Genomic DNA, 26251 nt, shown 5'->3' on the forward strand with positions numbered 1-26251 from the left:
CAGGAGAAGGACGACAACGAAGAAGAACAATCTGAAAATAGACATCATGTATGGCAAGGAGTATAAACAAGAACCCATTTTCGCCTGTACCCATCCTACTGCAATTAAATATACATGTAGATATATAACAGGTTTCAACTATAACACACTGTGTAAACAAAGACAGCTCAAACACAAAGCAAAAAGAAAAACACAGAATCGAATGGCAAATGCAAAGCATGCTTACCTGAGAAGGAACAAGCACTGTCTAATCTTTCCTCTCTGGTTTTCATGACCCCAGAATCTGCTCATCTCTCTATTTGTAACTCACGCACACCGACATCCACAGAGACCAATAAAAAAAATCAACTGTGGATTCAGGGATATTGAAGATTCAGAAATTTAATAATGTCACTGTTTACTCAGAAGAATGAGCAAGGGTGCAAGGACAATGAAAGATTTAAAAATAATGATGATAGAGAATTGTAGGCAAATATTCAACATTGTCAATTCTCAGTGTAAGACCAAATGCATCGTGTCCTCATTTTATCCTAAAATGTGCTATCATATGCCAACACAACAGTTCATGATTTGTACTTAGGCCACAAAGGAAGAGATTTTGGTTAGATTTTCTGCACCCTCCCTGACACAGCCATTAAAACTGACAAGACAAAACAAAATCATGAAATTAAAGACTGCAAAATACCCATCAACGAGGTGAAATGTCACCATTTCATCACAAGATGGTGGAAACCCTACTGTTTGCAGTACTCACCAATTAGAATGTGACAACAAAGCACTTGTGAAAAATAATTTAACTCTGAAAAAAAGCAAAACATAGCAAAATAGGTCGTGGGGAAAAAATAAAGTTCTCCCATTGATCAACATTAGTGGACAAATAACAACAACCCGGTTGCTATAGTATCCTGGCATACGGCAGGAACTAATAAGAACAAACCCTACATTCATCCTCTCCAAGCCTAGATATGACTCAATATAACTCATCTCCTTATCTTATTATCACTCACACAAATCTTCCATAAACCATTAAAATAGTCTTTAATATGACTAAGTACAACTCATTCCCTCCATTGATCTTATTATTATTATTATCAATCAAAGAACTCCCTAATCTCCTACAACAAACATCCATTACCTTACTAAAATTAAGAAAATTTTCCTTCCCTATGGATAAAAAATCCTCACATGCAAATGTTGAGAGCTTGATCTCTAAGAGCTATCAACATCTAGGAGTCAAAAGGTCTAGGCCTAAAGGCCTAAAAGGTATTCCCTACCAACCCTCGGATACCAGATGTTCCCCGCGAGGAGAGAGAAACAAAAAAGTCCTAGAGCTTATCAACGAAGCTAACCCAACTCTCACATGATTTGTTCCCATGCAATTATATATTTTACACCAAACCGATAAAGATGATCACAGGGTACCCTTTAGCATTTATCGCAAAGGCGTACACGATACCCTAACGCCCTTTCCGGGCGGGTCCCACAAAGTGCCCTGTAATTTCGGCACAGAACAGAAGGCACTCGTTGGGATTCGAACCCGCGGCCGCGCACCAGTGAAACATTCTCGCGACAAAACACCGCAGAGATGCACACAAACAAACAAATGCAATTGTGCGTCGGTTTCCAATCAATCCGCGGGACCCACGTATTACGTCGTGTTATCCACTCAGTAATCCACGTAGGATACCTGAGCTCATGTCGGTAAATGCTGATTTTTTCAATCAATGTCAACTGTAGTGAAAGTTTTCGTGACGTCGGTAACGTCAAACGGCGTTAGCTGTTTCTTTCAAAATCTTTTCGGACGGCGTAACGTTATCGTTTGCGTTTTTTTTTGATACTTTTTGATACTTGGTTAGGGAAAAGATAGTGTATAGCTGGCTGCGGTCATGTTGTTTACTCCGGCTTTGGCTTATTGAACTCATTCGCGGAGTGATCCTGTATCTTCCAGCTTTTTTTTGTTTGTAATTTTAGTAAATTTTATTAATTGAAAAAGACTATTCATAAAAAAAAAAAGAGCTAATTTCAAAGCAATTTATAGAGCCCCCTTCACACGTAGACACTAAAATTTGGAAGAAAACTTTTTAAATAACATTTTAAAGAAAATCTAAATGATATTTCTAAAACAATAATTGTTTGAATAAAGATTAAAAATAAAAGGAAAAGTTAAAAATAGTAAAGTCATGTGGTATTTTTCATTAAAGTTATATTCAATTGCCCTCCTTTTTGTTCAAGTTTAGGGCATGTTCTAGTGTGGCTCCTTAAATTATTTGATCACCATTTAAAAATAATTTTAAAAAATTTCAATAAATATATGCCCATCTTGAATATTTATTTATTTTAAGCTTGTAAATATTGCAACATTTGTATTAATACTATTAATAATAATTTGTGCTTTAAAAATTAAGAAAAAAAAAAAAAAAACACAATGTTAAAAAATATTTAAGAAAAAAATTAAGAATAATATTATTCTTGCAATTTAAGTTGTTACTTATTTTCAATTCTCTATTTTTTCTACCATTTATTTCATAAATCGTAGTTGTCTACTACCATAACAAAATATTCTAAATTATTCTTTTATCACAATTTTAATTTGCATGAGAACACTCAACTCTATGGAGAAAACACACTTAAATCATTAGCATGGAATCTGAGGTTGTTTTCAAATTTATTAACCTCCTAGAGATATGTGGAACCCTCCAATTTAAGTTTAAATTTAAAGATGGCATGGGGACATGAGGACACGGGGTAAATTCTTAAATGTCATATTAGATTATAACATCCTAACTCCTAAGGACGTTAAATCTTGATAGTTTCTTGTTGTGTTTCTATATAATTTTGTTGTTGATATGACTTCTAGGTAGATTGGTGCAAAATATGAGATTCATATGCACAAGGTAAAATAATAATAATAATGATGTCGTCGTCATTTTATTTGTGGTCCTATACATATTCACCATTGCTTATTTATTTCACTTTGACCATTTAATTAGAGATAAAATAAATTTGCATTTCAAGTAAATTTGCATTCAATGAACTCCAACTTCTAAACTATTTCCATAGCAATAATAAAAACATTTTCATAGGTCACCGAATCGATGATAAGATGCCATTGCTTGAGGCGAGAACGTGAAGTGCCTTGTAAAATACCTTGGATCGGTGATTTTGGCGAAGGATTCAGGTATCGTAAGTAATGTCTACCTGTGATATGTTACAGACGGGAAATCGGACGGAGAAACTCCGATCTGAACAACAACAATGACCCCTCCTGTCACACCAATGAGAAGAGGACAGCAAACCACGTGGAATAACCATGCGACTTGACGTGGACAGTAGGCAGATATTCCTTCGTATGACGTGGCAGAGGTGCAACAAATGACATTATAATTAGCCCACCAGGGGGGGTCTTTGGTTTTCCTACTTAGTATTCATCCGTTTCTATCGGCATTTATCGTCGTGTTCTCTTTTGCTGCAAAAGCGGAAGCGGGTTCGAAACCCTAGGCAGGGTGGTCTTAAACCTCCGTTTGTCGGAGAATTAACTTTCGAAATCTACGTTTTTGGCACCGCGATCTGGTGCTATGTTAAATATGAAATGTCTTGGTCACGGGGTCGAGCCGATCGAAACCGAAGCTGGAGTTGATTTGGACGAATTTCGGCCCGCGAGGAGCTTGAATTTGTTTGTTCCGGTCGGGAGGATGTTCATTTTTTGTGTGTTTTCAACATTCATCGAACTTTTCAGGTACATGTCTTTGTATGCCCTACTTGTCCTCTGTTTTATAATCTGATTCGAGGTTCCCTCCTGAAGTGTGGAGACAATGAATTTACCTCCTGACTGAGCTGGTCACTTTTTTAATTCAAGCCCTTTTCGTTTCCGGCCTGGTTCAAAATCGACCGAATTCTGTAGATTATGCGTACTTGCTATTTCGGTTTTGATCGAACTTGTTAGAAATTCGAATTTCACCTGTGTTGCGGCAGAAGCAAACTGCACCGTCTTTTGTTTTAACTTCAACCATTTACTTTGATTAATTCGGATCATTTAAGGACGGCTAATCATCTATTGTTGGAGTCCTATTAAAAATTGTGAGTCTATCCAAAAAGCACCGCGTAAAACATAATGTGTTTTTGTATGACAAAAACAATTTTGGTGTAAGCCAGAAGAATCTACAGTCTGTATACCGTCAACTGGAAAAACAAATTGAAATGTAAGTAATATTTCAGATACGATTATATCCAAAGCAGGATTCTTTGAGAAATAAATCGATATTATTTTCTTTTCTCATACAATTTTCTTCCAAAGGGGTTTGATTACAGTCAACTGGAAGGTCCGTTATAGATTCAAAGATTCATCCTGATCAATTACCTACATATTTTGTGATCATATTTACACATAATTATAAATATAGCCGCGACCTTCTTGATTCGAAATGACATGACTGACCGAGGGTTCTCTATCAGGGTTATACTGAAATAGGCCCTATTAGAAGCGGGTGATGATATCTGATCTTAGATCTAGGAATAGAGTCTTGGGTTCTTTTTATAGGAATGTCTTTGAACATGTTTCGTATGTGAAGCGTGAATTTTCCATCACAGAATGGTGTGCATTGATTTGCCTCAAAATTTTGTGGAGGTTTGCACTGATACTTTGTGGGGTTGGAAATCATAAAATGATTGAAAGGATTTCCATATGATGTTTCCTAGTCGCCAATGCAGATGCCAAAAACAATACATATAGACATTGAAGACTAAAACTGATGTAGTTGCTGGAATATGTTAAAATTGATTATGGTAACAGGGATGGAGATACCATAGTGAAATAGAGTATGCGATTAGATGAACGGGCTACCCTGCAAGAAAATATTATACTGTTGCAAGGATATATTGCATTTAAATATGATCATAATGATATATTTTAGTGTTGCAAGGATATGTTGCATCTAAATATGGTCACCAGTGGGTAAGATTATAACAACAAGGACGGCCTTGGTGACTGAAGAATGATGATATTGTGCACTATATCTTTGATGTTCCTAAGTTTGGTTTCTGTGATTGATTAAATGGTGGTGGTTATTTTTCTCTCTTTATGCCTCAAAATTAGTTTTCAATTTTTTACTTAAGTTTATTTGGCAATTAAGTCATGTACTCAAAAAAAGCTCTAGTAAGAGGTTTATAAAGAAAGGAACTCTGAATTACTGTACTGATCTGTAACAGTTAACTCTTTTATTGTTTTATTCTTATTTGAAATAGTCGCCACCAACACCTGCAATTATAGCTTAAACTCATCTATTACTGCTAGAATGCCAGTTCGGGGTTTGGTTCCAAGTTCAGGAATGAAGGACTGATTCACCGGTACAGCAAAATTTTGAAAAGGGTTTTGGGATTGTTAGTATGAAACATGTAAAAATTATTAGCCAATAGGCTATTATACAGAAAACTTCGACTGTGAAATGTAATGTCTTACTCGCCAGCAAACAGGCATAAACTTCCAGGGAAAAATAGATTCACTGAAGACTTACCATGTTTGCTCATGCTGCCAGGTTTTTTCAGCATGCGCTTCACTTGTAGGCTGTGGGTAAAACTTATCCAAGTAAAATCAGTGGATGATCATAGCAACGGTCACGATGTCCTTAAACGAATTGGGGATAATAGATTACACTCTTTGCTCGCTCATTGGTGGCATGGCAGTGTAGATTGTGTTGATGCAGTGCTTCTCTGTGTTTAATCTGCCCCTCACTCGTGTCTGTGCCCACCACTCTGGAAAGAAGAGTTTGTGAGAAAGAAATGATTAAAATCTAAGTTACCTCAATGGCAGTTTGGCCAGTGCCAGTGCCCACATTCCAGGTAAGATCATAATGTGGAGCGAGTGAAGTAAGGAAGGAAAAAAGTTGAGGAGGATAGCGGGTCCGAACTGGGCATAATTTTTGGTGACAGTGCCAAAGACCTGTTTTCAATTGGGAAATGTCGTGTTGATGGTTTAGGTGCAAACACAACTTAGCCTCTTCCATGCATTTTTAGCCGACAGGCTATTGAATGTTGGGAAACTCATTCAGGATGGCTTTTACTGCTGGAAAATTGAAGAGTTTTGGACATACCCATACGTGTCAGGCACATATCACCCACTTTGAAGCAATCATTACCATGATGTGAATGTGTACAGAGAAAGTTAAAATTACAGAAAGCCTGGCTACCCAAATGGAGACCGCCAGGAATATGCCTACACCTGCACCGATGACAACCCTGTGGGAACTCTCTTCATCCAGGGTAATTCACATGCCTGTACCATCATTTAATATCAATAATAATAGTACTACCATAAAAAAAATGGTTTGGAGCCCTGTAGATTCGAACCTTTGACCTCAATCTTATGACTTTCACATAATCTCATGTTCATGTGTACAACAGCATTTTACTCTGCGTACACTTCTTCATGGCAAGTAATCCACATTATGCAGTATTCTTTTATCCGTGAATGGCACGTCCACATTTAATACTTGATTGTACTGACAAATCATAACACTCCTACCAGTAAGGCGTAAAGTACATGGACGCATATATTAATGGAGCTCCTTAAAGAACCAGGTATAGCTACATTTTTAGAAGTATTTCTACAACAAATATTGACATTGATCTCCTTAAAACGTGAATTTTAAATCATGCTGGGTATATTCTTTCTTTATGCCAAGGCAAGAAACATTGAGATTTTCATTTCCAGGTAAAATAGAACAGGTGTGAAAGCATAGGGCAGTAAAACTATTAGTTTCCATAAGATTTGTTTTTACTGTTTTAGCAAACCTTTAAACATTTTCGTTCTTTAATATATTTAGATGGACTATGCAGTCCTCAGCATTGACCATTGGGTTGTCTTAGGTGAGTTACAACCCAACACCAACTTTTGATTGTCCACAGTTTACATTTATCAGTCAACTTTAGGTGTTACTTTACTTATTATTGGTATCATTTTTAAAATATGCTTATTCATCAAATGCGGGTTTTGGTATAAGTAGATTCAACCAAAGAAATCCGAGGTATAAGTTAATTGATTCAGTATCATTTGGGAGAGAAATACAGAGGTCATAAGAGGTTCTCAAAATACCAGGTAATAGCATTGCTGTTAGTTTGCCATGGATGTGATTTGTGATAATTTTGTTTACATTTTGAATGGCATAAGTTAATGGGAAATGGATGTCACTTGTTTGCTTATTCTAATTAAACTTAACTATAGAGTTTGTTTGACCATGCCTTATCAAAAGCAGAAAATTCATAATTAGTGAGAGGAAGACACAGCTTTCCACCACAAGATCTATTCTTGGTGCGATCACTCTCAATTTTGTCAAAATGATTTTGGGGGGTAGACCTTGAATAGTTCTAGAGCTTTATGTACTAAAACCTCCATAATTGAAGATATTACAATCAAATTGAACACCGAACTCCTAAAGAAGCTAAAACAAGCTAGATTTGTACCCGTATAATTCTGAGTAATGGTGCTATTTTCCTAGGCAACTACTCAAAGTTTGGAAGCCAAAGGTGGAGGAACCCCTAATCTCTTGTAGTAGGCAGAAAAAATTGCAGATTTTAATTATTTTAACACAATCTGTATAGACAAAAAAGCACAATTAACTTTATGTTACCAAGACCTGGCCTCACTCATGAAAATTTGTGCTGTTTCAGGCCTGACATAAATATGGAATCTAAGGAATCAAAGTAAGACCCTTCTCTTGATTTCCTCTTCTCCACGTTTTGTTTTTTAATTGTTTTGGATTTTTTAAGTTGTTAAACATTTGAATGCAATTTCTTCTAGCCCATGTCAATGTCGTACTAATTCAGCTCTTCACATTGACTGCAGCCTACTAATTATTGGCTTTCTCAAATTTCTCAATCTATATTGCATCCTTGATTATTTCATTTGGGAGAGGACTTTACATAACATTCTTAAAGTTGTCTATGAGATATTTGATACTAAAAAATGTCTGGTAATAGACAATTAGGTTAGGGTCAGTATTATTATGATTATAATCTTGATTCGATAAATTTTAATTACTACTCCCATTTGTACGTCCTATATATTACTATCGACATAACTGTTGCATCTTCTTTTGATGGAAATGCTAGTATATATATATATATATATATATATATACACACACACAAATTTATGAAGCCTAGATGTATGAGCTAAGATTAGAATTTCACATAGCTGTATAAAAACATTTAAACCCCATAAAATTATAATCATAGCATCTTGAATCTTGATTATATCATCTTGTCATCATATAGTGGTAAATCATTACATCAAGTTCAAGTATTATTGTTTCAAGTTCAACTAATGGATTAAGTTTTTAATTAATATTCTTCTTCTTCATCATCACCATCCTCTTCTTTGTCTTCTACTTCTTCTTCCTCATCTTCTTCTTCTACATTGGCATCACTTTGACTCACAAACAAAACTAAGGCCAGTGGGATCAGCTGCACTAATAACATTATTGGTGTTGAAATCCTCAAATTGACCAAGTGCAAGCTAACAAGAGCCTTTAGAATCCACTTTTTAGGGTTGTAGATGTTATTATATGGAGCCTAATCAGACTCGGAGGTTAGTTTTTCCCAACATATATCGGTGCCATTCCCGCCACCCACCCCCACCCCCCAACTTTTCAATAGGGGTTTGATGGGGTCAAGGGGCAGCACCCCGTGAAGCCAAAAGGACTTCTATTATTGTAGAAAGGCACAGGGATTATTTTTCTATTCTTTGACATATTCTAACCCTAACAGTGGATGTCCAAAAATAATTAAATTTGCCAAAAAAAATCAATTTGACTGCCGACTTTGACCTTCCGTGGGACCAAGTTTGCTGCTGGTTCCATGTTTTCCACCCTGGTCCGCCTGGGACCGAACTGAGTGTGGTCTAGTTCAAATCACCCCCTTGTGGGCTGGACCTTGTCTGGACTCACAGGTGGACCGGACTAGAACCACAGACCAGTTTGTACCTGTGGCTGGTCCGGGGGCCCTTAAGGGCAAACTGCACATCACAGTCTATTAGCATGCACTTCTTATGGCTTGGTTTCTTTCTTTTATTTACATCTCATCTCCATTCAAGAAAACAGTTTTGTTTGTTGAATTATCGTGTGTCTTTAGTTATGCTTTTTTTTGGAGAAAAGTTTTAACTGAATATCTAATCAAAGCTATCAAATTAGTTGTGCCTAAAGTTGAATCTATTTATATGCTAAGAACTAAACTCTTGCTTTTTATCTTCAATGATTTGTGACTGGGTATTATATATTTTCCGTTTTAGCATTTTGCACCATTATTTGAAAGATAGATCATGCTCAAGAGTACTGTTTGAAATTTCAATGTGTTAAAATTTGCTGAAATTTTCTGTTTGGTTGTTTCATAGAAGTGATGACCAAACTACATTCTTTAAGTCAACCAGTGTGTACAACAACTGACAGTGGGTGATATATCTTTTCTCGCCATTGGATACTTTTGCAAAGACTTTATGACAGAAAAGAATTTCACTGCACTAAGGGATATGATGGAAAATTTGGAAATTTATTCTGATGTTACTTAACAAGCATGGCAGTTTTAAATTTCTCAATGCTATGGAGAAGATTGGAAATTGTAAGACCCTTTCATATTCTGGGCTTTTGAATGATTGGCTTAGATCCTGCAGGACGTCAACATCAATCAATGGCCAAAATTAAATTTGTTCTTTTCACATAAGGGGAATTGTGTATGATAGGATCAATAATCTGTTTTCATCACTGAATGGGCAAAATTAAGTGTGTTAGTCTCATATCAGGGGATGTGTAGATTGACAGGTTCAATAATCTGTTTTCAAAGGCCTTCGTTTTTTTAACTTTAAATCAAAATGATGTTACTGTTGTGTGTTTTATGTTTTCACGTTTTATTCAAAATAAAGTCAAAATAAAATAGAAAGCAAAGTGAGTTTTAGTTTGTCTTTCCGTACTGGTGCAGAAAGACTGTTGAATCTTTTTTCTTTGATTGGTTTCAGTAAAATTTGATGCAGGTATTAAGATCAGAAGTGTAAGATTTGAATCAAGCAGGATAACACTGATTATCATTTGTGCTGCCCTTCAGAAGCTGATAAAAATTGTTTTCAGAACTTGGTAAAATGGCATCTGGATCAGTCAGTGCTGATGAAAGATTTGCTAACATGATCCATCGTCAACAGTTGCTGCAAAAAGAGGACATAAATCAACTAACAGAAGCTCAGTCAGTGTCTGATGCTCATGAAGAATTTAGACGAGGTTTGGAAGAGCTTGTTCGGGATCATTTCCATACCTGCATGACTCTTGCATCCTGCAGCTCTGCCCATGATAGTGGAATTAATAGTCGACGTGATCGCATTAACCGCTTTCATGAGGACCATGACAATGACGAAGAGGAGGAAAGTGATCAGCTTGTGCGCAGAAGGCGCAGGTCTGAAATGGAAGAAGAAATGACAGAATCCTCTACTGCAAGAAGACATCAGTCAAGGATCACTAGATGGGCTGCACGACAAGCTCAGGAGATGATCACTACCATGGAAAGACAGAATCGAGAATCAGAGCTACTGGCTCTTGCAGGCTTACATACTGTATCAATGTTAGATTCATCTTTCCTAAGGGAGTCCTCAGCTTCTAGATCAGAGGGTAGAGTTGAAAGGCCTAGCACCCGAGCTTCATCTCTCCTCCAGATGTGGAGGGAGCTTGAGGAGGATCAAAGAGCTGATCGTGCTAGGGGAAGAATGAGAGCAAGAATGACTCACTCAGAGGTTCCAGAAATCCAAAGAGAGCACAGAGATGACAGAATATATCATGAAAATGCCAGTGTTGGTGGAAGGGAACACACTGCAAATACCAGCAATGTTAATACTTTGTTGCATCAATCAAATCAACAAGTGAATGTTTCACAGGGTGGCACTGATTATTCTGGAGGCACACAGTGGATGACAAGTGACCAAAATGACAATGAGGCTACCGAAGCTGGACGCAGGCATGGGGAATATAGAGATTGGGAAGAAAGACAGTTGGATTCAGAGAATGTCAGTCGTGAACAATCTCCCGAGCTTGGAGAGGGTGAGACTGAGAGGGTGAGACAAATTGTAAGGGGATGGATGACTGAAAATGGCATCACTGAAAATTCATCTAACTTGACCCATGGCAGTGGCCACCGGACAGAGTTGCTTGGTGAAAATGAAAGAGAGAGAGTAAGATTAGCCAGGGAGTGGGTACACACAGCAAGTCAGCAGAGAGATGTTCGTGGTAGCAGGCGGGAACAATCTCAAAGACATGGTGTTCAACCTGGTCTGGTACGAAGACAAGCTAGGCAACGTGAAGTTACGCAAAGGGGATTGGTTGCTGAGTTGGAGGAGAGTGAGCCAGAACTTGTGAACAGGGATGCACCAAGATTGCGAGGAAGGCAAGCTTTTATGGATCTGCTTGTGAGGATTGGGAGGGAGAGAGAAAGAGAACTTCAAGGACTCTTGGAGCATCGAGCTGTTTCAGAGTTTGCACACCGCAACCGGATACAGGTGAACAGTGCAATATGCAAAGTTTCATCCTGCACAATTTTTGATATTTTTATCAAAGATGGATGGTTTCAACTTTATTGGTACCTTCCTTCCATTTTCATGTGACCTTTATAAGGGTAAAAGTGTCTCATCAATATCAGTGGTTTTTGATGATCTACAACTTGTTTCTTGGTCCATAGAATCTTTAGACTGAGTTCATTTGTTATTGTTTATTTGTGTTTTCTCAGAGCACTTCTTGGATATTTTATTTGAGGATCCAGTCCCACAAGTTTTATATTTGATTTCTGCAGATTTAAGTTTTGAACATACAGAGCTTTTCTTGTGGTCTTATGTGCATTTTCTTTGTTCTTGTTTTACATGACTTAAAATTGTTTGAGGCACTTTTTCCCCTTCTCTGCTTGCTTCACACTTTTATTTCATTTTTTAACACTATTACAATTTACATTAATATTTGTAGGTACTTTAGGTAATGCCATAATTGTATATACATTTTTAACTTCTAAGTTGCAGAATATGTGGCATCTAGAAGATGTGATTATGCATGCATAAACTACTTTTAAGTTTTTAACTTTTAGTATGAATAGTAGTCTGGTGTCTGCACTCAAATGTTTTATTCTTTGAATTTAGATAAACCTTTATTAGTAAATGTTTTTGATATACTTTTACAGTCATTACTTCGGGGCAGATTTCTGCGGACAGGACCGGGAACTGAGGAAGAGAGGCCACCTTCAACAGCTGCGAGGGAGCTGGGTCAGTTAAGACAACGCCGAACCGTATCTGCTCTACGGTATGGATACTTATTGAGGTGTCTTCTTCCCTTTATTGTAACATGCAATTGATATCTTGGGCATGCGGGTATTGGTGCCCATCCTTAATGTGAGCAGTTCAAAACCTTGTCATGCTTTAGGGAAGATAAATTTGAAAACTGGAAATTAGAACCCTTTCAAAATGTACTGCTTTCCGATTGTAGAAGACTGGTAACGCTGCAATATGGCTAAGTAATTTAATAGAACTCAACATGCTTTTTTAGAATATGCTTTTTGCATTAAAATGATTAAATGATAACCGGGAAAGCTTTTTATTCAGATCGGAAACTATTGTTCGTGGGGAACCTGTGAACCCTTCTGATGGGGCTGGAAGCAACAATTCCAATATTTCTGGTGACAGCAACTTCGATACTTTAAGAAATGATCAGTCCAGAGTGGAAGAACTGCAAAGCACTCTTCAAGATGAGAGAACAATGCAAGAAATTAATCAAACTGAAAATGGGCAAGATCTTGGAAGAGAAATGGTGGGGGGAGAAGGAGATATTGGTGAAGGGAGAAGGGATGCACAAGAAACTGATATGGAAAGTGTAGATAGAGACTCACAGGAAGATACTGTACTTGATGTTGATAGGAACTGGCAAGAAAATACTGAAGTGGAAAGGGTGCAGGAAAGGCTGGAAGGTACTGAAGAAGAAGTACATAGAGGCTGGCAGGATGATTTAGAGAATGTAGGTAGGGACTGGCAAGGAGATGTTACTCAAGATGCAGACAGAGAATGGCAAGAAGGTGCCATTCAAGATGTAAACAGGGACTGGCGAGGCAATGCTTCACAAGGTGTTGAGAATGATTGGCATCAAGATGCTACACAAGAAGTTGCAAGGGACTGGCATGATCAGCCTCCACAAAGAGTAGTGAGGGCTTGGCAAAGTGTTGCAACTAGAAGACAAGTCAATGATTTTGAGTCTTCAGAGGACACAACTGCATACAACATGGAACTTCGTGAACTTCTAGGCAGGTATGGTTTCAAGAACCTTTTTTGTCAATTATTTTGTTTTTTAAAATTTGTATGTTTGATACTAGCAAATGGTGATTGATAGTGGTTTGGGCTCAGGATATGTTGCAGAAATAAGAAAACCAAAATCATATATTTAATAGCTTTATTTCTTCTTTGAGCAGGCGGAGTGTTTCAACAGTATTGGCTAGTGAATTTAGAGAAAGCTTGGATCAACTGATTAGATCCTACGTACAAAGGCAAGGTCACAACCCTGTAGCCTGGGATCTGGAAAGGCCTGTACAAAGGACAACAACTGTGGAGGAGGTAGATCCAGAGCCGGAAGAAGCTGAGGGCCAGAATGAGGGTCTAACTAATGTTACAAATGTACCTGGATTGCGTCCACCTCCACCTCCTCCACCTCCACCAACACAGCCACTTTGGCAGCAAGGCACGGCATGGGCTACTACAGTACTGCGTCCACCTCCACAGACAGCATGGAGTCGTCATCCATTTCAACGCTCTGACATTGTGAGTTATTTTTTAAAATGTTGCATAAATGTGCTCACAATTTCTGGAGATAAGAGAATGTTTTTCCTGCGATAGACTTTGTTACCAAGTGTGTAAAATGCTTTTAGTTTCTATAGACAAAATTGCACATAAAATATAATTTTTAAATGACTTGGTCTTACAGGAATGGGAAGTTGTAAATGACTTAAGGTCTGAGATGACACGAATTCAACAAGGAATGATTAGCATGCAGCGCATGCTAGAGGCTTGTATGGATATGCAGTTGGAGTTGCAACGATCTGTCAGGCAAGAAGTATCTGCTGCTTTAAACCGCTCAAATGAAGGTCAAAGTAAGTATCTTCCTCTGGAAAATAAGCCATCAAAGAGAGAGTGTTGTTAAACTTGAACTTTTTTCTCATCTTTCTGAATTTTCTCCATCCTCTTAAATTTTCCCATGGTTTGACTTATATTGTTAAACTTGAACTTGCAAACTTGTCTCGAACTTGATTGCACTTGTGAACTTAATAGTATTGCTTTAATGTGGCTGGGTTTGTTCTTTTGCCAATTTAATTCACCAATCCTCCTTAATCTCAAACTGAAATTTCTTTTGAATGTCTTGATTTTAACCTTCCTGTAGCTTCCACTTGTTTGTTGTTCTAAAAGATGCCTCCATGCGATCAGATTTACTTCGTGAACTTGATCTTGAATCTCAACCTGATCTTGATTTTCAAATTTGTCTTTGAGGATCCGAATTTTCCTCCTCACTTGCAACTTTGAGCTCGCAACTTCAAGTTTGATGATTACAACTTCAAAGCGCTCTTTTTTCATTAATTTTCCCCTTATTTGCATCTTGCAGCCTCTTTACCATCCATTTTGTTTTCGAACCAGAATATTATAAATGCAATAATCAGGACCTTTAACAACAAGGCACAAGAAAACCTAACATAGATTTACCCTGGGAAAATTCTCCAGCCTGAGGGAAAAACCCAGCAAGACACAAAAATAGTTCCTGTATTTTGTAAGCTTATATGAAAGAATCCCTTCTTCAACATTCTGTTATTGCATAACAGATTTTTTGTAGAATATCCTTACAGTATTAAACATCTACAGCATAAACACCACTCTTTTGGATCACAAAACACATTTATATCAAAAAGATGATACAATAATAACACATAGAATGTTCTAACAATGAGCAGTGCATGCCAGACTATCTCAGACTCTCATAGTCCTTTCACTTACAATCCAATATCACCTGATTGTTCACATACAGATTATGCACATTATAATGTCTGAAGATGATATAGATGATTGCTAGGTGCAGATCTGATGGTGTCTCACACAGAGGTTGTTGTTGCAGCCGCATCAAATCACACTACCTCACAATTTAATAATCATTATAATTCCAAACTGAATACTCTCCCGTTCTTCAGTTTTGAGAATCAGAACCTATATGCTAAACTCTGCCTCACCCCTTATACCACAAATGATCCAAGTCTATATCCTGTGTAAGCGAATAGGCTCCATGATAAATACAAAGCGATGCCTGTATCATAACAAGGAACCCAAAGCAGTTACACTTGAGCAATTCATATCCTAGCATCCATATGATTCACACAAGCGTTGACTAGTGTCATCAATAAACACATCACCGTGTATGAGGAAAACATAACCAATGCCTGAGCTGGAGGTAACTGGAAGCCATGGTGGAATCATTAAGAAAGCTTAATGAGATTATATCTGATGCCTGTTTTGGATACAGAACACGCACAACTCAATAAGGCTTTTAGCTGGTAATACATGCGAACAACCCGAAGAATATAATGAATACAATATCATATGCCATCTCAAGGGACTTTCTTTTGTCATGAGAAAATGTCCAGAGATTTCCTGGTAACTAAAGGAACACTATCGAGGCCATCATGGGTCAGCCATTATACACATAATGGCAGTAATCAGTGCCAGAATTGAGGACACACAATGTCACCTCATATCCACAAGCCACAAAGAAAGGAACAAAACCAAAAACATATGAATGCTTTCTTCTCAGTAGGAATCAATGAAAGGAGGATGATATTATCTTTGCATCTACAAAACAAGGAACAAGTATATATCTTGGAAAACACAATGCACATTACCACTGCTATATAATGTCTCTCACGCAGCTACTATAACTTGTACACATTTTAATTGAGTTCTGATCATGTCATGCAGGGGGAACTTCCAAATTAGGAGGATTACATGGGGGGAATTCCTGAGATCTCAGGAATTCTGCCACACATCCTTTAGAGTTTGTGACTTCAAAACTCGTTGCATCTGAAAGAATTTTCTCTCATTTCCAATTTATAACCTTTTAATCATTTACCTCAAGCCAACTTTAGCCATCAGAGGTGGGGTGGAAATTTTGGTTTGTGAGAAATTATGCCAGGCAGATTCCTCTCATCAGAGTAATTATGCTTGGCGGAATTTCTTTAATCTGAGGAATTCAACTACCTTATTGGCAGTCCTCTATACACTGAATTTATTCAACTCTTACCCTTCAGCTTTCGAAGTGTATGAAAAACCATCCAAGCTCATTTGATCTGGTCAAGGAATGCCTTGTATGGGGAGGGCAGAAATTCCGGAGTTGGAGGCATTTCTGTCAGCCCCACTTCATTGGTTTTTGTCCAAAAGTTCTTACCAACTTGCACCTCAAAAACACTTCCTTTTACTGAATCCAAATCGCATTAAAAGGGGAGAAAGCTTAAGATTGGGTGGAGATTTCTCTGATAGAAGAATTTCCATGGCGGAAGTCCTCTGATTAGAGGAATTCCTCCACTGTCACTCAAAACACGAGCTTTCGAATCACTCGGCCTCGGACTTCAAGCTCAATCTTCCTGACAGCATTGTTTTTTCACTAAGGCCTCAAGACTTAAAAAAAAGTTGCTGTCTAATACCTAAAACACCACTGAAACATACAGCGGAGGTGAAAATTGAGGTCCCCATTTGCAATGGGGCTATGGTGTGAAACTGCACAACACCTTCCATGATCTTTTTCATCTGCACTTCTTTAGCTACTGCCCCTCCTTTTGCCTCAGCCATTGTCCTGTATGAAGCTCGTAGTTGGTATTCCTATAAGGAAGTCAACTTGAGAACATAAATTTCAGACTTTATTATCCCCGATTTGCTAAATATTTGAAATTTAATGAATAAGGAAATCAGAGAATTGAAAATTGCAAACAATGAAGTCTCTAAAATATAAGTCTGAAAACTTAATGTCTGATCTCACATCAAAATCACCTGAATTCAATCCCGCAAACTCGAAAATTAGACTCATACTTTGCAAAACCTAAATTAGGAATATGCTTCAAGACCTGATTTGAAAATCAGTGAGATAGCACTTTAAAATCTGAGTCATCAATCAACAAATTCTAAAGACACCTGCGATTTTTCTTACCTGGCAATTCCCTTTCTAGAATCTCAGATTTCAGACAAAGGGATGATGTCTGCTTCCCCTAAGTTGACTTGAGTGATGGATGCCTGTGATTTTTTTTGAGCCCCTGAAGTTTTTTGATTTCTTACCTTAAAATTGTCGCCCTTTGGAGAGATTCTTCAGACCTTAGTCTGAAACATGAAATCTGCAGATTCTTAGACCTCTATCACTTGATGGAGATTCACCACCATAAAGGTTATTTTGATTTTCCTATTTCTGATTTCTTGTTTCCACAAATTTGATGCCTCCCTCTTGATGGCTTTGTCTTGTCTTTGTGTGATCTGATTTCAATATCCTTCCAAACCTGAATTGTTCCTTATTTCCCCGAATATCTATGTTCCCCCGAGTTTCCAGTACGGGGATGATGGGGGACGGGTTTCCGGGATGGCAATTTTCTTTGGTGATTTTGGGGGGGGGGGGGGACGGCTATATATATATAGGGAAATTTTAAAATATACATGTCATTCATATGAAACTAAGTACAAAGCATGTCATTTAAACACTATAGAACCATAACATACAACATTTGAATGCCATGTAGGAAATAATATCCGATTTCAGTACTCAATTGTCAAAATGCATCTAAATATCAGTGAACAATATCATAATGATAAATTTGAAAATCTAAATCTAAATATACCTAAAGCTATACGACCAAAGGCTAGAGGGCTTCCATAAAGTAATAAGTATCAACGTATCATAATCATGTTGACGTTCAACATAAAAAACATAACATAGAAAAATGAAGTAGAATGCTGCTCCTATTCTACCTCTATCGGATTTGGAGGGGTGGGGCCCACCTGGGCGACCTAGTAAGGAGCCTTAAAATTATTTTTTAATATTCACCTTTTATTTTTTTCATTAAAAATAAAAATAAAAAAAAATTGGGGACAGCTGGCCGTACCCGATACGGTTGGGGGACGTCTAGGCGTCCCCTTTCCGTACTGGGGACAGCCAGCCGTCCCTCTTTTTTTTCCTAGCCATCACCAAGTTTCAGGGATGCCCCCTAGTAATTTGCCTTTTTTGGGGATGGCTGGGGATGTCCTATACTCGCACCCCAGTCCCCGGGACGTCCTCGTTTCCGAAACTCCTGGTTTTAGGCCGGGTACGTGTCCCCGGGGAACATAGCAGAATTTCCTCAACAGGCCGCCCTTCGTTTGTGCCAAGACTTGATCGATCTGATATATTCTTTATTTGATGACTTCGTTCAGTTCTCAAGCTTGTTTAGTCTTCTTGCATAGTGCTTCACCTTTGCTGTTTGATACACTTTTAAAGTGTTTTAACCTTTGGTGATCATCTCCCCAGCGAATGTGGGATAAAAGTTTTTTGCCTCTTAAAATGTACGAACATGTGCAAGCTACTTTCCTTTTGATTTTGTTTTTATAATGCTGTGGTGGAGAATTGGTGGTTCTAAGGATAATTGATCTCACCAACTTGAATTTGATTTCATTCTCGAAAGTTCACCAAATCCTTTAAGGGAGAGTTGATGTCCATTGGAACATCCAAGGCCATCCACTTGCCCTTTAAATCCATCCTTAATCTCGCACAAGCCCACAGTGGGGAATTCCAATGCTTAAGGGGATAAATCCATGTTGCAAATTTTGTTTCATTTCAAGTGGGAAATTCTAAGTTACCGATTCGGGTTTGGGGTCCGCATTTGTGGGTTTGGGCAAAATTTTTTTCCCATTTGGGTTCGTGGGTGGGTTCGTGACTATATATATATATATATATATATATATATATATATATATATATATATATATATATGCAAAAAAAAAAGTTTTAGAACTAATTTACTAAGTCATTTCGTAGTATGAATATATCAATGTTACTTGATTATTGGTCAATGCCAAATGTCAAAGATAAACATTAAATTCTCACTCATTAATCTATGTTAATGTTGTAAATTAAATCATACATTGAATTACTAAAATGCAAAGTGGAATTTCAAAACATAGACTACCTCATCAGATTGATAGATAATAATTTAATTTAATAAAGTTTGAAACATGGTGATAAATGAGTCAATGAAAAATGTTTAATAGTTTATTGATGATCATAGACTCAATAGTTTCAAAGATGCAAATGCCCTTCAAGGGTCAAATGGGTCATCAAAATATGAGGTATCAATGGCTTCATCCTCATCAATATCATTTTCCTCATCATTGGAACCCAAACTGGTTTCACCAGCCCCAGATGCAACCACATCATCCTCAACATCTAGCAAGGCAATTCTAAATATATTCGGGATAGTCATATCCAAGTTAGAAGTCTTAGGTAGTATACCCCATAACTTCTTTGGCCCCTTCTTATATCCTGGATCGTTGCGTGACAGGAGGCGCCAATTGTTGTGAATAAATACCAAATAAATACTAAGTCCTTTGCTTTCTTCAAACCCAACTTGATTACGCTTCACTGAGTGGATAAAGGAGTATGTACTCCAATTCCGCTCAGTAGCAGAAGAGCTTGCAACCTAGAGAGACAACCAACACAATTTAAAAAAATTAGAAATTGTAATTTTACAATATAATAGGAATTTAAGAGTGCTAATTCAACAAGCTAAGTGGCCATAAGAAAAGGGAAAAAAACTTTAAAACATACTTGTGACAAGATCTTAATGGCAAGAGGTTGGAGGTACATGTAACTTTGCCCATGTAAGCACCACCATCCAATGGCATACATTCTACTTTGGTCATTGATTGCATTAGGGTCTACATTTTTGTCTGAGACAAAATCTGCAAACTCTCTCTTAACATTCGATGCCACATCTGGATCATTAAAGAGTCTGCTAAATGCCCTTTTATACCCAGTAGCAACCTTAGGATCTCTGTATGGTGCCACTCTGCCAGGAATAGAAAGTATCTCACTGCTATAATACCTAGGAGAAAGTGCATATGCCAGGACATGTAAAGGAGTAGTCATCTTGTTCTAGCGATGTAGAACAATTTTCTTCACCTTATTGTACAAGGTATCCTCAAGATCTTGCTCTCTCCTCTAAATGACCTGGGATGTCAAATGATGTACATGTAAGTTATCTTGATGTAGTGTTAATAACTTAAATAAAAATAAAAAATCAAAATCTCTCAATAAACAAGGATGAAGTATTGTAGAAAAATTTAAACTTACCGATTTCATTCTTTCTAGCATGGAGTCCAAACAAGGCTCATTAGTGTTAGCAAACTGAAGCATAGACATGATGGGCTCGGTTAGTTCTAATACATATTCCGCCCTATTCCAAAATTCATCACTCAAGATCATATCCTTTACAGTTTTAGCCCTTTCTGTATCGGCTTGCTTCCATCCACCCCATTTGTTGTTAATAACCATTTGACACAATGCTTCTTTCATCCTCACAAGTCGTCTAAGGACAATTGTGTGTGAAGCAAACCTTGTTTCAACAACCTATTACCGTGTTAATTCAAATTGTAAGTTAATATAATAGCACATTTCAAATATCAAATATGTAAACAACACAAAAAAATATGTATTCAATTATGTAAAGTATGCAACAAAATGATAAATGAAGCTAAATAAAGTTTAAAATTTACCTTCAATAATTCCAAGCAGGAGAAAGTTCTGAAAATTGCTTGTGACATATGGTGGTTTGTCACAAACATTTGGATCTCCTCACCCTCCTCATACACTTTTTTCACCCATTCAATTTAGGTGCCAATTGCTTTCATCACCAAGTTCAAGGAGTGGATGGTGCATGGTGTCCAAAATATATGCTTGTATCGTGCTTCTATCAAAGCACCTACAGCCTTACAAACTTAAGCATTGTCCGTTATTACTTGGACAACATTGTCAACTCCCACGAACTCTATGGATTCAACAAGAAGTTTGGCAATAAAATTTACATCCTTTACGTGCTCTTCACAATCAACCACCCTAAAAAACATTGCCCCCTTGGGGTAGACAGCAATCACATTTATTAATAGACGGTTTTTGCAATCTTTTCATCCATCAGAGACAATGCTCAGCCTTATTTGGATCCAAGAATCTCTTATTGGTTTGAGGAGGTTTTCTACATTCTTTTTCTCATTATGCATTATGGTGGTTCTCAACTTTTCATATCCAAGGGCTCGGTAACCACGAGGTGCTTTATTTATTGCTTGCACCATCTCTCTCCAATAAGGCAATCTCACTAGATTGAATGAAACACAATTTGTAATGAGGCAACATCCAACCTTTATGTCAGCAATTTCTCTCTTTCCATTTTGAAATGCCTTATCTAATGGGTCTCTCTTGTGGGATGGGGGTGTTTCTATTTCATCTTCATCCGTAGATGGGGTAGGTAGGAAGGGATGTGGTCTAGTGGTTGTTTGAGAGGGTGGTGTTGGTGGTTTTTTGCTTTGATCTATCTTTTTTCGCCTTTGACACTAACCTATTAGCCTCTTGTTGCTCTTTTCACATGCTTGCTATTTGAGAAGCCGACAAACCTTTTTAACCTCCCTCTGGGGGGCCTCTCACACATGCTAATCCCTTGACCTGTTGGGCCTATCAAATGATGTTTAACTCGGTAATATGAGCTTCTATATTGGCTTTAGCAAAAATTGCATTTCCATATACCTCTTCCAACACATTGCTCAATTCTCATTGTATACTTCCACAAAGGAGAGCTTTTATCAATTTTAAATCTTTGGGATCCCTCCCCACCCACTGAACTCTGAATACTCATCCTATGATTCTTGCAATCTATTAAAAAAATTTAAAAAAAAAATTCAGAACTTATACAAAACTTGATAAAATATTAGAACAATAAAAAAACTAAAAGCAAACAATGAAAGAAGAAAAAGGAAGGATCAAATGCATTCCTGGAACACTCAACATTGATTATTTGAAGGATTTGGGACTCTACAAACAATCTCTACAACTTTCTCTTCAAACTTGCAAAATGGCCACACCAAAATGAGAGAGCAAAATGAGAAAGCAAATGAGAGATTAGATTATCTAATATGCCTTTATGGGTTGAAGAAAAAAATTATAAAAAAACTCAAATTTTAATTTTTTTGACCACTTTATGGCCCCACAAGCCGCGGGTCCTCTTGGATTCGCCCCAGTCCATGGTGGTTCCGGGCAGGGCCCTGTTTGGCACTGTGGGGGTTTGAAGGAAAAAAATTTAATGAAAAACTTAAAACTTGAATGTTTATTTGACCACTTTATGGCCCTACAAGTCGTGGGTCCTCCCGGATTTGCTGGGTCCATAGCGATTCCGAGCGGGGTCCTTGTTTGGGACTGTGGGTCCGCGCACGTGGACCCACGATCCCAAACAGGGACCCTGCTCGGACCTGTAGTGGACCCAAGCTCGAATTTGGACCTGGGCGGACCCACAGTCCCAAACAAGGACCTTGCCTGGACCTATAGGGGACTAGGGCTCGAATTTGGACCAGAGCGAAACCGGATCCAGACCTGAGCTCCAGGGTCAAAACTCAGTAACAGAGTGGAATTTAGTTGTCATAGGGCCAAACTAGTCCTTTTGAAATGTTACCTTGTTTATTCACTCACCAAAAGGGAAATTCAATCCCCACAAGGACAATTTTGATCTCAATACTACAACACTTCATCTACCCCTTCTAATATTGAAGGGGAATTCTACCACCATAGGGACAACTGAAAATTGTAAGTGCATAGGGACAAGTGGAAATTTCCTATCCATAAGGACAAATGGGATCCTTAACTCCTCTGGTAGAAATTGAGGCTCCAAAGGGACAAATTGGAAATTCTATGGTCATAGGGACCAGTGGAAAATCCATGTCCATAAGGATCTTTCAACTCATCTTTTCCAAACATATTTCAAGTGTCTAACCAGTGGAGAAAAATCAATCTTCATAAGGACAAAGTGGAAATTACTTGTCTATAATATATATGGACCTTCCACTTCATTTCTTTTCAAAAAATACTCTTTTAAGTGTTTGGCTAGTGGAAAAAGGATCCCTATACAATCTCATAGATTTTGACCTTGATCCAAATGCCATGGAGTGGAAACTCTACTTCCACATGGATTAATGGCCATTTGAATTGACCTAAGCTGGTTTTTGCTTATTTTAGTAGCTTTTCCTTGCCAGCACCAAAGTTAGGCAAATATCTATTGTCCCAGAAACCATGTTCTCGCATCACCTCTCCCAGAAACTCAGAGAAGCAAAGTATAAATCAACTGAAGATAGTGTACTAGAAAGCACGGTTGTCTGCAATATATGAAGTTTATGCATTAGGTAAGCTTTGTGAACCGAGCATCTAGTGGATGGCTTCTGTGTTATAACAAGTTTAATCTTATTGTTAACAAATTTTTTTTGTAGGAGTGTTTGTTTCAGAGTTGAAGCAAAATTGCACCATTAGGTTAAATGCTCTTGTTTCAAAATTCTTGGGGAAGGGACCCAAGAGGTGCTCTGCAAGCTAACAATTGGAGGCTAATATACTATGTTCCCCCGAGTTTCCGATACGGGGATGGCAGGATGGGTTTCTGGGACAGCAATTTTTTTTGGTGATTTTGGGGACGGGCCGGGGGACGGCAAACAATGGACACGCACACACAGAGAGGAAAATTTTATAATATACATTGAAATTTGCAAATATATGTCATTCATATGAAACTAAGTACAATGCATGTCATTTAAACACTATAGAACCATAACATACAACATTTGAATTCCATCTAGGAAATAATATCCGATTTCAGTACACAATTGTCAAAATGCATATCAATATCAGTGAACAATATGTCAATATCATAATGATAAACATGATAAATTGGAAAATCTAAATCTAAATATACCTAAAGCTATACGCCCAAAGGCTAGAGGGCTGTCATAAAGTAATAAGTATCCATGTATCATAATCATGTTGACGTTCAACATAAAAAACATAACACAGAAAAATGAAGCAGACTGCTGCTCCTATTCTGCCTCTACCGGATTTGGAGGGGCCGGGCCCACCTTGGCGATCTAGTAAGGAGCCTTAAAATTATTTTTTAATATTCACTTTTTAATTTTTTTGCATGAAAAATAATAAACAAACAAAATAAATAAATAAAATTGGGGACGGCTGGCTGTACCTGGTACGGTTGGACGTCCCCTTTTTGTATTGGGGACGGCCTTTTTTCCCCAGCCGTCCCCAAGTTTCGGGGACGCCCCTTGTTAATTTGCCCTTTTTGAGGACGGCTGGGGATGTCCCATACCCGTCCCCCGTCCTCGTTTCTGAAACTCCTAGTTTTAGGCCTGGCATGCGTCCCCAGGGAACATAGCTAATATATAACTTGATAGGATACACATTTCACTTGCATTAAAGCATAATTGCACTGCTTTATGCCTCTTTTTCAAAATTTCTAGGGTTGGGATTTGGGAGGTGCTTTGCGGGCTAATTTTTGGAGGCTAATATTTAACTGGGTAGGTTGCAGATTTCATTCATTTTAATTTGATGTCACAGCTTTTTGTCAAAATAAAATTGCTTGGAGCGTAGTGTGAAGGACAAAATATCAGAAATAAATTAATAATGAAGACTAAATATCATTTGTTTATCTTTTTCTTTTGATAATATGTGTCGTCTAATTATTATTGGTCGGCTTTAAATACCTGTTTCCATTCTCTGCATTTAAATAATACCTTGTAATGGTGGGATCTTTTTTTTTTTGAAAACTTATATTGGATATATATCGTGCAAAGGTTAGGGGTTGTATGTGGAAGACACTCAGTTATCCTTACAGCTAGAGTGCAATTATGCACTCATTTCTATTTATCTGCTGAAAGCCCGTTTTTAGTGAGTTTTCCCTTGGACTTGCTAGTTTGCAATCATCTTGACTAGAGCTTCTCTGATGCTTGAGCATACATTTTTCTATTTTACCGTAGATGATAGTAAGCCTTTTTCTTTTATATGAGGAATAACTGAAGTGCTTGAGATTGGGAAATTGATATATGCCCTGACGTGCATGCATTATGTGTGAAATGCTTGGCACTTTTTTTGTTAATCATTGATGACTGCATGCTCTTATCACTGCCTAGCTTATGTGCTTTGCAAGAAAGCTGCTTCATTTTTTCCATGGATTGCAGGTGTACCAGATGAATCTATAGATGGCTCAAAGTGGGTTACAGTAAGGAAAGGGATGTGCTGCGTCTGTTGTGACACTCATATTGACTCACTGTTATACAGGTCATACACAATTTTTTTTGTAGTTTTTATTGTTTCTTGCTTTTTTTTCAATTTAATGAGAACATAATTTAGGTCCCTAAGGGTTCTTGAGAAAGTACGAAGCTATTAATAGCCGTGTTTAAAGAGTGCACCGTTCTTACTAATCTCTTTTTGCAGGTGTGGTCACATGTGTACGTGTTTGAAATGTGCAAATGAGTTGCTGCAGAACAGTGGAAAGTGCCCAATGTGCAGAGCTCCAATTGTGGAGGTGGTCAGAGCCTACTGTGTGTTGTGAACATGGGCCTATTTGAGATGGGGTAATAATAAAGGAGCACCTTCACCTATAATTTTCTCTCCCCCTTCATAGCGGGGGATCATTGCCACATATTTCATACTTTAGATGGCTTTTGGATTGCTATTTGAATATTTTGTGTGAATTGATGTGGCAGTGGACACCTAAATTCTTTATTCTGGTTAATATCGTGTACAGATTCGTGTAAATGTAATAATGTGGACAAATAAAAACATTCTTTTGTAATCTATTCTTGGCTGAGATTTCTGTTTCCAGCAGAGGATTTCGCAAACCATAGAACGTTATTAGTTTGTGGACATGCTGTGATTTCTCTTCAGCAACTACATTAACATTGCCAGCATATCTCTGGTCATGTATCCATTAGTTTGTAAGCCATCTAATGGCAGCATTGAACTAGACTGTTAAAATAATTGATTGAATTCAATGGATCAACATTGTTAAGCAAAAGCTTGGCCTCAGGAAGAACTTTGGAGGTCTTGTATCCAGAAGTCTGAGAGACGCCTGAAGAATTTGAGAAGATAATATTGGACCATACTTAACAATGATATTTTGTTTT

At 37.7% G+C, this 26251-nt stretch overlaps 1 protein-coding gene across 3 annotated transcripts; it reads left to right on the forward strand.

The window, feature by feature from the left end:
* The first annotated feature begins 3129 nt into the window (after positions 1 to 3129).
* On the forward strand, positions 3130 to 26251 carry LOC149578158 (uncharacterized). Of its 3 annotated transcripts, none has more exons than XM_089827716.1 (8): positions 3130 to 3736; positions 10001 to 11521; positions 12190 to 12308; positions 12608 to 13303; positions 13465 to 13810; positions 13974 to 14139; positions 25304 to 25403; positions 25560 to 26251. In XM_089827716.1, exons 2-8 carry the CDS (start codon positions 10121 to 10123, stop codon positions 25675 to 25677), a joined length of 2946 nt encoding a protein of 981 aa, XP_089683842.1. In that variant the 5' UTR covers positions 3130 to 3736; positions 10001 to 10120; the 3' UTR covers positions 25678 to 26251. The 3 variants fall into 3 exon arrangements, with proteins under 3 accessions (XP_089683842.1, XP_089683837.1, XP_089683847.1); XM_089827711.1 differs by having other exon boundaries at positions 3448 to 3736; positions 10016 to 11521; XM_089827721.1 differs by having other exon boundaries at positions 3612 to 3736; positions 10087 to 11521.

Source organism: Cupressus sempervirens, chromosome 1, assembly GCF_028749045.1.
Source record: "Cupressus sempervirens isolate cs-2001-9-10 chromosome 1, ASM2874904v1, whole genome shotgun sequence".
Classification (NCBI taxonomy): Eukaryota; Viridiplantae; Streptophyta; class Pinopsida; order Cupressales; family Cupressaceae; genus Cupressus; species Cupressus sempervirens.

Excerpts from the sequence above, each read along its gene's own strand:
- LOC149578158 (XM_089827716.1), top strand. The coding sequence starts at position 10,121 with ATGGCATCTGGATCAGTCAGTGCTGATGAAAGATTTGCTAACATGATC. Across the intron at positions 11,522-12,189 it reads CACACCGCAACCGGATACAG|TCATTACTTCGGGGCAGATT; the intron begins GTGAACAGTGCA and ends ATACTTTTACAG. Across the intron at positions 13,304-13,464 it reads CTTCGTGAACTTCTAGGCAG|GCGGAGTGTTTCAACAGTAT; the intron begins GTATGGTTTCAA and ends TTCTTTGAGCAG.